Raw genomic sequence first — 11,901 nt, 5'->3', positions numbered from 1 at the left:
CGGTAAGATGGAAAACACGGTCTTGAAATTTAGTCACTGCGATCGATATATTTTTTGTTTTGTCTGCCAAAATAATTTACATCAGGTGCCCACGCCTGATGACAATACGCTAATAAGCGAACCTACACGATGCCCACTTTGTCTCTCCACAATGAGATTTGGCCTCCTCGATGCACCTGTTATTGTTCCATGTCCATTCAGCAACGGACACAAGGCTTCACGCGCTTTTGTCATAGGCTCTCAACAAGGACCAATGTTTATTAGGTGAACCATGTAAATGCTGACTTGAAGTCTAAATGACATGCTCTGTGGTATTGTATTGTTCTATGGTCCCTTTAATGTGGTTATCTGTATTTTTTCATCCTAGTGAATGCAATGACTCCGAACTGCATGTTGGCATTACAAACTCAAAAGGTAATCTCAGAAAGTAGGCTATGTAAATAAAGCGATGTATTATTATAATCAGCATCGATTACATTTCGTCAAATACCTTGATATGTCTTCTCCAGGTGTGGTCTACAACTACACTTTGTCAGGTATGCAGAGAGATGACCATGGGTGGGAGCAGTGCATATCTGTGCCACTAGTAGCACCTGGAGAGGACTTCTTTGGAAGGCAGTGGGACAGCGAGCTCGAGAAATTCTCCTTACTTCCCATGTGGTCCCCTCACAGGTTTATAAACTTTCATTCTCTCTATAATGTCCATCAGCAGAACTAACAAATCAAACTGACACAGATTTGTGTTTTTAAACAGGTTTCATGAGGAGAGGGAGTTTGCCTCTTGCTGTTATGGCTTTGTTTTGGCCTTTATCAACCACATGAGGCGGATTGAGGGCAAAGACTGTGTGAGCAGAGATGTCTTTACCGGGCAACATGTCCTTCCTCACATCAAGACTGTCTCTAAATATCTCAGAGTCTACAAAGAGATTTCTCTGCATGGCTTTTACATTGCTGACAAATAAGTTGCTGAAATCGAGTGCAGTTAATATAACAGATGTTAAATTAGTTGTGTTTGCAACAAGGAATTACACCATAGAAACTCTTTATAAGAGACAATCTTGAAAGTGTACAGCTTTTTGCCACTTTACCACAAAGTTTTTGTTCACAAGAGAAAATAAAATAAAATCAAACAGACAATCACTAAGTCAGTTTTCATCACACTACTTTAAAGTAAAATGTTGCATGTGCACAACTGTTGGCATTGGACAATGTGCTGTCCATTGTTATGTAATTTGACCTATGGCTAATTGTTTCGGTGATACAGTTGCACAGTAGCACTTCAAAAGGCTAAGTATTGCTTAGAAGTAACCCGAGCCCATCTAAAGTCCTACTCGAAATGGACTGTATATTCCAGTACACACAAAGTTGAGAGTTCCCCGAAAACGTGGCTCTGTGGGCGGCCCAGTGTGACATGGCACCAGGTTCTTTACAGGTGAGGACGCTCTCTGAAACAGTCAAGAAAAGGAGTCGAACAAAATTGGCCAACGATTGAAAAGAGGATGGTTTGACCATGTGCAATCTGATACAGTCGGTTGGTGCTAGGCTCCCATTCTGTGACAGATGAGTAGCCTGTGTGAACGTCACAGGACAGTAGGAACTCTATCCAACTGCCGCTGAGTCCGTATGAAGCCACACGACAGCCCGTGGCAGCAAAGGCAACAGCAGGAGCTCCATGTTCCCCATCAATGGAGAAGAGTGTGATCAAATTCAGCCACTGCCACAAGGACATCTTCTGCCTGTTCGTCCCAGAAGAGTGCCCTGAATGTGGCATCAGCTTCAGCGGCAGGAGGCTGGAGGAGGCTCCTATCAGCATACCTAACCCCTTCTCCAACGGACACAAAACCCCCTGCTCCTTCCTTGTGGCGCCCGCCCAGGAAAACCCATCCAGGTAACAAGCATCGTGTGCTGCATATTGTAGGGACAGCGAAGCAGGATCAAATCTCAAGTAGGGAAAGCGTCGTCCAGTCATTTCACCTCTTTTTTCCTCTTTACTCAGCAACTTTGATGGAGGGTCAGATTTGCACACGGGGATCACTGATACCAATGGTAGGTATTTGCTATCTTTGTTCAAACTACAAGATACATGGTTAATGAAGGAACGCAATTTAAAGTCTAACAGTTCAGATACAATACATTTTAAACCCTGTTTAAGTGGCCACACTGTAGTGACAGTTGGTTTCATGTAGGTGTGGTCTACAACTACACGAAGACGGGGGTTCGAAAAGATTGCCAAGGATGGGAGAAGTGCCTCAGCATTCCTCTGGTCCAGCCTGACATGTACAACCTCATTGACCAGTGGAACCAGTACCTTGACAAGTTCTCCCAGGCACCGATGTGGGATACACTATGGCAACGGTGAGTTGCTAGGGGAAAGTATTTATTCAGTAAGTAGTCATTCAGTTAAGTATTAATTATAAATGGTATATTGAATAAGCAGACACTTTGATCCAAAACAACATAAAGAGGAGTTGAACCTGTGACATCTTGATCTGCATTCAAAATCTCTAACCACTCACCCAAACCTATCCCCTATTTTTTATTCATTTAAAGCTTACCAACTTATTAAAAATCTTCTTCGCAAATGTTCTCCCAAATATCCATGAAAATGTCTTCCTGTTGACTCTGCAGGTTTGACGAAGAAACCCACAACTGCTATAACTACACTCTGATGTTTCTAAACTGCGTACTGGGCACTCAGGGAAAACGTCCACTCACAAAGGACGCGTTCACGCAGAGCTTTGTGTTGCCTAGGATAAAAAGGGCATCAAAGTACACTACTCTGTGTCGGGAAATCACCAAGAACCATTTCTACATAGTAGACAGCCCCCGGAAAGAAACAGATGAAGATTATACTGAGGAAGAGAAAGATAGGAAAACGAAGACATAAAGGACAAATCCATGCTGTTAAATGGCAGTGCTGTTTACGTATCTATATTGTTATTGTGTGAAACGATTTGTCTGCGATTATAGTTTGGATGGAAAAACGTGAGCTATTTGGATGGCCTTTCATTACATTGTGTCAGTGTGTGTGTAGAAGTAGCAACATAAGTGTTTGTGTGCCTTCAAAGACACACGTGTTGAATGTGTTGTTGTGACAGAGAACTCTGGTTCCCTTCCTTCCGGCATTAGATTGTATTGCTAATTATTCATGTTTCAGAGGCTATTCCCTTACGCAAGTCTATCAAACAACTTCAATTAACTGTGACTTCTGATATTTTTTTGTCTGTGCAAATACAGCAATTTTACGCATGTGCAAAACATGTTTATTTGTATTTTCACAGAAAATGTGATGGAAAAATCGCAAGCGCAAACTAATATAAGTTCTTGAGAATCTTCAAGACAGTCAATGCATACACACACACAGGAGTAAAAAAAATCTAATCAAATCCTAAACTACAAATCAAATGTCATCTTGCTCTGTGCGTTCTCGCGATGATATCCACCTGCTTACAATGACTTCCTAACGATGAGAAAGAAGAGGGGAGAGGGTCTGTTAGCAGGTCCTATGACAAAGTCCTGTGTTATCAGGGTCTATTGTCACTGCTCAGGAAGCATGCATCTCTAGCCCACCTGAACTCTGACCCTGCGCACGCACTCAGGAGAACGCAGGTCCTCCTTTGTCATGTCCTCTGGATAGATGACGTAACAAAACATCAGCTCCTGAATGACACACACAAAACGGTTGACGTTCCTTCCATTCAGTTGGGGTCAGTCCAAACATGGCCATGTTTATATTTGTAGGGGCCATATGTTTAATGACCAACCATCCTAAATAAATCTAATACATCTCTGTTGTCGAGGTCAGGCTCAGTGATGTGCTATCGCCGTAGATACAGAAGCGGTTACCTTGGAGACATTGCCGGTGATTCTACTGAGGGCTGCCAGTGACCTCCAGTTGAAGGGTCGCAGTGGTGCACCTTGGTATGACTCAGCTACCCTCTCCACCACCACTGAGTAACTACCAATACAAAAAGAATTAGGAGGAAAAAGCACAATGGCTTTTCAATTTGAATACATACTCATACTAACCTTGCATGGTAGAAAGGAGGTCCTTTTCTGTAGAGCACTGTATGTCGGAAGGAGCAGAAGCACAGTGTGACATACTAAACAGTCTGAGCTCTTGCTGGCTGGGAGTAACATTTGCTACCTTGGACATTCATATGGTGTACAAGTGCGCTTGCCAAGGAGGGTAAGGAAAGCAAAGCTTAATGGGCCTGAATAATTCAATGAAAAAGGTAAGGTGTTACTGAAACCTTCTGGAAAATCTGCGATTGATTCCGTTTGTGGCAGACAGGGATCATACGAGTCTCGTCTCCAGTGAGTCTGCTATTGGCTGAGTCACAGCCAGCATTCTCCCATCTGATTAACCCTCCTTGAACTGAGGGGTTTGAGTTACACCGAGATTACGTTTGGTGCCATGCCTAAAAATTCACTGTTCAAAGCCTTTTTACCTTGACCTAGAAAACTAGTAATGGACGTAAAAGCCATTTGGAAATAGAGTGCCCGCTCAACGTGGCGTAACATCCAAGAGTCAGACTAACAATTATTTGGTAAATTGCTCACACCTGATCTTGAGGTTTTCAGTGCTCTCTGGAAACAAAACCCTGACTGCCATCAACCTGCAGCCACCTCTGCCTTTCACATCATTAATATTACAGACAAACGTGCGCTTGCGGTTGCTGCCAACACATGGTATACATGGTTGTTGGTATGCTGTCAGAGGGAGATTAAGCAGTATCCACGACTGATCCACTACTACATCAGGTATGTTTTACTTGAATAGTTCAGGTTTTAAAGGTATCGTTGATACTTACTGAAGTCTGACCCGTATTTTACTCCAGGCTTGGGGACCCAGCCTTTACTACGGAAATAGTGGTAGGCCATGTACGTCGTCTCAAAGTGGGGCTGAATAGAACTGAACATTTCCCAAAGCTGACAAATCGACAATGGCTCCTTAAAAAAGAAAGACAGGGAAAGACACACGTTGCTGTTCCTAACATTCGACATGGGTGATTAAATAATAGCAATAGATGTTCAAGAGGCAGCTTGCATAAAGCTTACAGACCGAAGTTCTTACCTCATCGTAGTGAACTGAAAGGCACCCCAACGCATAGACCAAGAAAAATGCCTGATGGACAAAATGGACAAATATTTGTGTTCTAAAAGGATTGTTTAGAAAAACACAACTGGACTGCTCCATTTCTGCAAAAGGCTTTACACTTCTTCTAATTTAGGAGGCCCTAACAGAACTCCTGTCAAGGCTTGCTTACGGGACTACGGGGGCGAGTTGAAACAGCAGAGCTCTCAGAGACTAATTCAACATGAATTTACCTCAGGAACACATTTTGCGTGGGAGGCAGAGAGCCACAAAAGAAACGCCTTGACATTAAAACAATAACACCCATCTATCCATTTGGAGTTGTCAAGTCTGACCCCTTGATTATCCCCCAATGAGTTGAGCAAGAACTGATGGTTGATGACATTCCCGCCATCGGAGCCAATTTCTAAGTCCGTGCACCGCTCCTGTAGGGAGGGCTGTGTTAACATGAGCTTCTGGGCTCCCGAGGACAGAGAGGACACAGGAGGAATGCTCCGTGCCATGATCACAGCTCGCTCAGTTATTTTCATTGGCTTCTGACACAGCTCGTCAGAGCCAGCTGTGAAAATAAGCCAGTAATTGAGAACTCGACACTCCCTCAAATGACAGTAAAATAAAGTAATTAAAGAGCCATTTATTCTTATTGTCTGCTGTTCAGGAGTCATTGCATCGTATTCATTTGACTCGATTCATTTGCTTACCTCTTCTAAGCTCAGCTGTAGGTATTCTATCAGTGTGAAAGGGTTAATTCTGCATACGTGCCTTAATGGTCTGTCTCTCTAAATGAAGATAATAGAAAACACATTAGCTCACATTTAGCATGACAACGGGTTAAGAAGTGACTGACAATATAATTAGATATGTCGACAACTCACTTTCTGCAGAAATCCACACCCACAGATATACAGAATCTAAAATGAAAATAGCCCAAACTTGAACTTGCCTCTCCCATTTCCTTCTTCCGTTCCTCCTCCTCCTCCTCCTCCTCCTCCTCCTCCTCCTCCTCCACAAGCACATACTCATGGCCTGTATATTCTCTCTGCGAGTTTGCTCTGGTCTGGGCCTCTGCCCTCAGATGGCTTTGCTCCAGCCGACAGCCACAGTGAATGATCCAGTCATCATGCCTGGCACACTTGACCTTAGATAAGACCTGCTGGTCCACCTGCTGTGGCTCCTCTGGATAGAGTTCTGCTAGGGGGTCAAACCTGGAGTCTCCCTGCCTCCTTGGCCTCTTGGCCTGGGGGACATTACCATCTAGCTCAGCCTCCTGGGAGGTATCTACCAGGTCTATTCCTCCTGCCCTCTCCACTCCTTCACTGGTAGGGCTGTGTGGGCTCTCACCATCATTATGTCCATTCTCACCTCCAGTCATCTCACTGTCTACAATCTCTACTTGCCGGGAGAACTTTTGTAGTGTTTGACTGACAGTGTCCAGCTCCAATCCCTGGCCAAGAAGGCCATCCCGTACCCAGCTCAGACGCTGTTGATATCTAGGAAGCAGAATGTATGTCATGACAGTAGACTCATTGCTGCATAACATTATACTGTCAATATGTCGTTGCTGCATTGTTAATGTCAAATAGGTACTTACTTAGATAGAGAGATGACCGGTAGATGACGGTCACCAAGCTCTACAAAATAGAACAGATATTAGTATTGATCATTTCTAATACATTTACCAATGCCAAAAACATATTGAAGTTTGAGACACATGTACCACGTACTTTCCCACGTATTAGAGATGCAGTAATCTGGCCTGGCTCTGGACAGCACCCCTTTACCAAAGTAACCCTGGAGCACAGAGAAACTGTTATGGCATCACATGGAATAAAACAGTGCCGACACTGTTGCAAGTCTTTCTAAAGACGACCAGGTCAAAACACCTTTGTAGAAGAAGCGCTGAGATGCAGCATACCTTGCCATACAAAGCCTGGATGTGATCTGGATCCCTGACTATAACATTCTTATTCACTATCTCTGCCCTGTAGACTAGATCCACCGGTAGTTTTGCATCCTCTGCTGTCAATGGAACGGGGAACGGAGCTTCGTACGCTTCGTACACTCTGGCACGCCGTTTAGGTGCCTGAAACACTGCTTCCGACATTTCAGCGCGTAGCCTTAAAACATTTGTAAATCCATACCGCGAGTGAATCTACTGAAAGTTCAACATGCTTGTCATAACTACTGAATCGCACGTTAAGTGATGGGGGTGACAATTTAATACTTCCGAATGGAAACCAACATTTAACTAGTGTTCCATTTCCGTCCGACTTTATCATCCACTCTTCAATTTTTCACTTTTCCATCCACTTGAAATGTAAAATATATTTTCGACAATCTTGGTGCAAAATATACTATATTCTGTGCATTTAACTGTACTGTTAATGCAGCTTTCATTTCAATTAATAAACAGAGACACTACTGCCTATTTTCTGCGTACCATCCAGTAGGGGGTGGTAAGTGCTAGTGGTACAATTTTAAAGCAGGTTTTTTTTCAACCGCGTGACATCATGGGTAACACACTGAAACTTGGTATGGAAAGATTGCAACAAACTCAATATATCTAATATTATGCAACTTTAGCCAAACTCTGGAAACGACCTGGAAGTTACTTCAGGACACTATGCGTCTGTGAGTCATCCCAGACAAAGATTTTCTTTAGCAATAGGGTCTACTTACAAATAGTTTGCTCTCTTACTGGCATGGTATGCTATTTACATGAAAGACCATGGGTTAGTGGGATAAAAGTCTTTAAAGATGCTGTCATAAGTATTTTAATTGTTAATAAATATGTTAATAAAAATGTCATAAACATGTTAACATTGGTTGTAAGGAATTGGAAGTCCATAGACTATATAGAAATATATGTAATTATATTTTGAAAGCCTGTGAAATTGTGTAGCTGTAAATCAGAAAGGCCTGTGAAATTGAGGTCACAAGACAATTTTCTTTTTTAAAGGTACCATAGTTACGCTTTTTCATTAAAAAAAAAGAAAGACTTTGTCTCTCATAAACATGTTGTGTAAGCTAATGAGGCCCACAGAGAGTTGTTCAGAAACACAGACCGCTAAGTACCAGTGCAATGTCAATTTCTAATGTTTGTATCAGTGCTTCTAGTGTCCAGCCAATTATGTTCCCGCAATCCTGTTCCAGCCAATTTCCTTGGGTGAAGCGGGCCTTCTTCCTTGTCTTCATTTGTAAAACCCCTGTCAAGAGCTGAAGGAAATCACAGAAGTTTTGAAAATAATTGGGGGCCTATTTCTCATTTTTACATGTATGTATTACTAAGTGTAGCTTCAAGGATCTGTGAAATAGATCTGTGAAGTAATTTCCCAGTGTAATGGATGACATGTGCAAAAAGTCACCTCTACAGCAAAAATGAGGGAAGAACAAGTCAAAAATCAGAGACATTGCTGCTCACTGTTGATCAAATCAATACATACATTCAATGACGAGAAAAAAAGTGAATGAAATGATGTGTTCTTTTCAGTAGTGAACTCCAGATGACTCTTTTTGGTGCAGGTGCAGGTGAGAAAACCCCAAAGTCAGTTTTCGTAATAGAAAACATGGAAAGTTAGAAATGCTGTAACAAATGTTTCTGGTCACCAGAATGAGATTTTACATTCATTCTAGGGGTTATAGGGGCTGAATTTTATAGGGGCTGAATTTTTGCCTGTTCTGCACCTCTCTTTCACCAACCGTCTCTGGAGGAGGGGATCCCTCACTGAATTGCTCCTCCCAAGGTTTCTTCCATTTTTTTCTCCTCTAATGAGTTTTCTGGGAGTTTTTCCTTGTCTTTCTTGATGGTGTAGGTTGGTTGAGGGGCAGTTGTATGGGCGTATGTGAAGCCCTCTGTGACTTTTCTTGTAAAAAGGGCTATTCAAATAAATTGGATTTGATTTGAATTATTATGATGAATATTAGGGCTTAAAAGTTATAATGGTGATTTCAGCAGCTCAAATTTTTACAGTCATCATCATTATCTATGGAAATGCGGATTGCCAAATCGTCATCTTGCTTCACAAGAAAAGAAGTTCAGAGAACAGGAAAACTGTGCAGCAGATACTGAGAATTGTAGGCGTGTTTGAAGAATGCTTGTCAAAATAGTTACACGGGTTTGGCAAATGTGTGGCTAAATTACGTATAGCCTACTGCCATGTGGATTACGGTTAACTAGACCTTTGAATTTAACAAATTATTAAATCTTTGTCTGTCTTTACAAGAGAATGAACCTTAGACTTCCTCATATCAAAGTATTTTAGGTTTGAAGAATTTTAATAGTGAGTCTCATTGTGTGAGTATAGGGCCTACTGTACACTGATTTATCACCAAATATTTTCCAAAAGACAAATTGTGTAAAGCAAAGAAGCAAATAAGTAGAATGTATGTTTATAATTCTACTAAGTGATTTGTTTGTCAGAAGTTAGATATACATAAAGATAAACTTTTGCATATTTGTTATTGCTCAAATTGAATGTCTTATAACGACTAATTATTGGCTTGTTTCAACTCCACATTAGTAATCTAAATTAAATGTAAACTCAAGTGACATCATACTGCTACTCTTTCTCACCACCGGCATCATTTGTAACCAGTTTGCAATGATGACAAATATAATGGAAATACAGTTGTTTTCTTTTCCCCAAAATAATTTATTATAAAAAAAGTATTAAAAACGTGTTGACCTCCAAGAACCTAAACTGGTGTGTCAAACTTTACTGTTCCCGGAATCATTTGAGGGGGGTTTTGAACTTTCTCTATCTTCATAAACTGAGTACTATTTAGGAATGGGTCTTATTCTGTTGTCAAATGCAGGTGTGTCTCATCAAGTTTCTAAAACAAAATCCTAACTGGAACTCCTACTTAATGTCTAAACAGCAGAGATGACAGATAGAAGCTGCAGTCTTTTGTGGAGACAAACATGAACTATGCCATTACAGTAAAACAAAAACATGATATCCCTGTGTTAACCAAAAGCTATCTTTGGACACTGTTCTTTTAAGAGCTTTTGAGAGCAGGAAAATATACTTTTGAACAGTATTTGGCAGAGCCACTGAAGAATGTTGGCAGGATCTGGTCAGCTGAGACCGGTTGCTAACAAAGTAAGGATATGCTGACACAACATAAAAACTTTGTTTAATTATCATCACTGAAAGGACCACCGGGCCCACTTCCAGAATACCCACCTGCCAACTCCAACTTTTATTTTTAGGGTCAAATCACTTCTCTCTCCTACTGCAGCATAGGAAAAAAAAAAGGCTGGACTTGTGTGGCTCAACAGGATCTACAAGCTTTTTAAATCCCTTCAACCTACGCTGGATTAAGGCACTCCTACAGAAGCAGCAGTATAGTGTAGCCTGCTGTACTCTCATGTGCACCACGGGATGTTTCATGGACTGAAACTTGTTGATTTAGGTCATATTAAATGTAACCATTCTGTGATTATATCTTTTAAGGAAAGCTTTACAAATTGCGCGCAGGGAACTCATATATCATCTTTCTGTTTACTTGCAAGGACGGTAACCTACAGAGGCTTTATATTATGTCCCTGAAATCATGTATCGCGGCCAAGTTTGCGTTTAACTATTGAATGTCCATGACTGCTGCATGTGATAGTATACACTCTGCTCCTCACGGGCATATTTCACTTTCACTCATTTTAAAAACATGTTCACAATAGTAAAATGTTACTTTGAATGTGGTGCGCTATCTTATTGTGTGTTGTATTTTCAACACACAGAAGGACCCCCAAGTCCAGCTGGTAATCATATTTCAACCATCTGATTTTGTCTTCAGCAGAGTTCACATTTTGCAATCACAAAAGGGTGTGTTTGGAAAGACGCAATGAAAGGGTGATGTAATATCTGTAAAATAGCTCCAGGGGTTTGTGTTGCACGCACACCTCAAAGGTCTACAACATACAGTAGTAGGAAGCTATTAGTCAGACACTTGTAAGGACAATGAAATCACTCTCCTTTGGTCCAAGTGTATGGCTTTAAGATAAAATCATATGTAGCGACATTGAAAAATGAAAGAATAAAACATCAACAAAATATTTATTTACACATGTTGATATATATTCCCCGCATTGACATCAATACGTCATCATGTAATGTAAAAGTGAAATTTCAATCATATAAACATACAGTTTCACCAATAAAAAAGTAGCAAATAGAAAGTCATTTATCTCCCTATCATTCGACATAAAAAAGAGAATGGTCATTTAAAATGAACCAATATACTCTTTGAAAAGAGATTAGGAAGGCAAATTATTTGTACAAAATAAAAATAAAATGTTCTCTGGGTGTGGCATTCATATCACAAAGTTTTTATGCAACAGTCCAAAAAGCTTGCAAATTACCCAAAAATATTGTATATTGTATGTATAAACAATGAGCCCAGAGTGTTGTTTGAGTTCCACACGTTCACATTAGAGGGTGACTTATAAGTCAAACAAGATCAAGATCACACAAAGAATGGTAATCTTGGATTAAGTGGTTTACAAAAGGTCATATATTGATGCCTTGGCATGGGATCCGTTTGTGTTACGAACACAAGCTGTACTCATCATGTACATGCAGTTGGAAAGCATGCAGAGACACTGCTTATTAAAGAGATTGTGTGCGGCTAACTATTCACAGTGATGATTCAAAGGCTGAGAACCTCCATCTCTATCCCTCTGACCTCTATCCCTTTCTCTGTTTGAAGACAGGCTGTAAACCCCCCAATTTATGGTTTCGTCTGCTAGTTGGTGTGTTGGTGGCTTTCTACTACAGTGAAATGTCTAGGCTCAGCAGTGGCAC

The 11,901-nt window shown here is 41.0% G+C and overlaps 3 protein-coding genes across 3 annotated transcripts; 2 read left to right on the top strand and 1 right to left on the bottom strand.

Annotated features, from left to right (window-relative positions):
* The first annotated feature begins 7 nt into the window (after positions 1-7).
* On the top strand, positions 8-1,127 carry mkrn2os.1 (MKRN2 opposite strand, tandem duplicate 1). Its single transcript, XM_067242468.1, has 4 exons — positions 8-264; positions 368-414; positions 510-672; positions 755-1,127. Exons 1-4 carry the CDS (start codon positions 8-10, stop codon positions 960-962), a joined length of 675 nt encoding a protein of 224 aa, XP_067098569.1. The 3' UTR covers positions 963-1,127.
* Positions 1,128-1,508: 381 nt separating this feature from the next.
* mkrn2os.2 (MKRN2 opposite strand, tandem duplicate 2) lies at positions 1,509-2,982 on the top strand. Its single transcript, XM_067245016.1, has 4 exons — positions 1,509-1,888; positions 1,997-2,046; positions 2,187-2,355; positions 2,629-2,982. The coding sequence occupies exons 1-4, from the start codon at positions 1,686-1,688 to the stop codon at positions 2,885-2,887; spliced, it is 681 nt and encodes a 226-aa protein (XP_067101117.1). The 5' UTR covers positions 1,509-1,685; the 3' UTR covers positions 2,888-2,982.
* Positions 2,983-3,256: 274 nt separating this feature from the next.
* On the bottom strand, positions 3,257-7,299 carry tsen2 (TSEN2 tRNA splicing endonuclease subunit). Its single transcript, XM_067242445.1, has 11 exons — positions 7,014-7,299; positions 6,823-6,889; positions 6,690-6,729; positions 6,038-6,588; positions 5,800-5,873; positions 5,078-5,128; positions 4,815-4,953; positions 4,030-4,066; positions 3,847-3,958; positions 3,571-3,660; positions 3,257-3,460 (listed from the first exon to the last, which is right to left on the bottom strand). The coding sequence occupies exons 1-11, from the start codon at positions 7,200-7,202 to the stop codon at positions 3,401-3,403; spliced, it is 1,410 nt and encodes a 469-aa protein (XP_067098546.1). The 5' UTR covers positions 7,203-7,299; the 3' UTR covers positions 3,257-3,400.
* Between the last annotated feature and the right edge of the window lie 4,602 nt (positions 7,300-11,901).

This window comes from Osmerus mordax, chromosome 1, assembly GCF_038355195.1.
Source record: "Osmerus mordax isolate fOsmMor3 chromosome 1, fOsmMor3.pri, whole genome shotgun sequence".
NCBI classification, from domain to species: domain Eukaryota; kingdom Metazoa; phylum Chordata; class Actinopteri; order Osmeriformes; family Osmeridae; genus Osmerus; species Osmerus mordax.
Note: the sequence above shows the minus strand (reverse complement) of the source record. Positions and strands in the feature narration are given on the sequence as shown.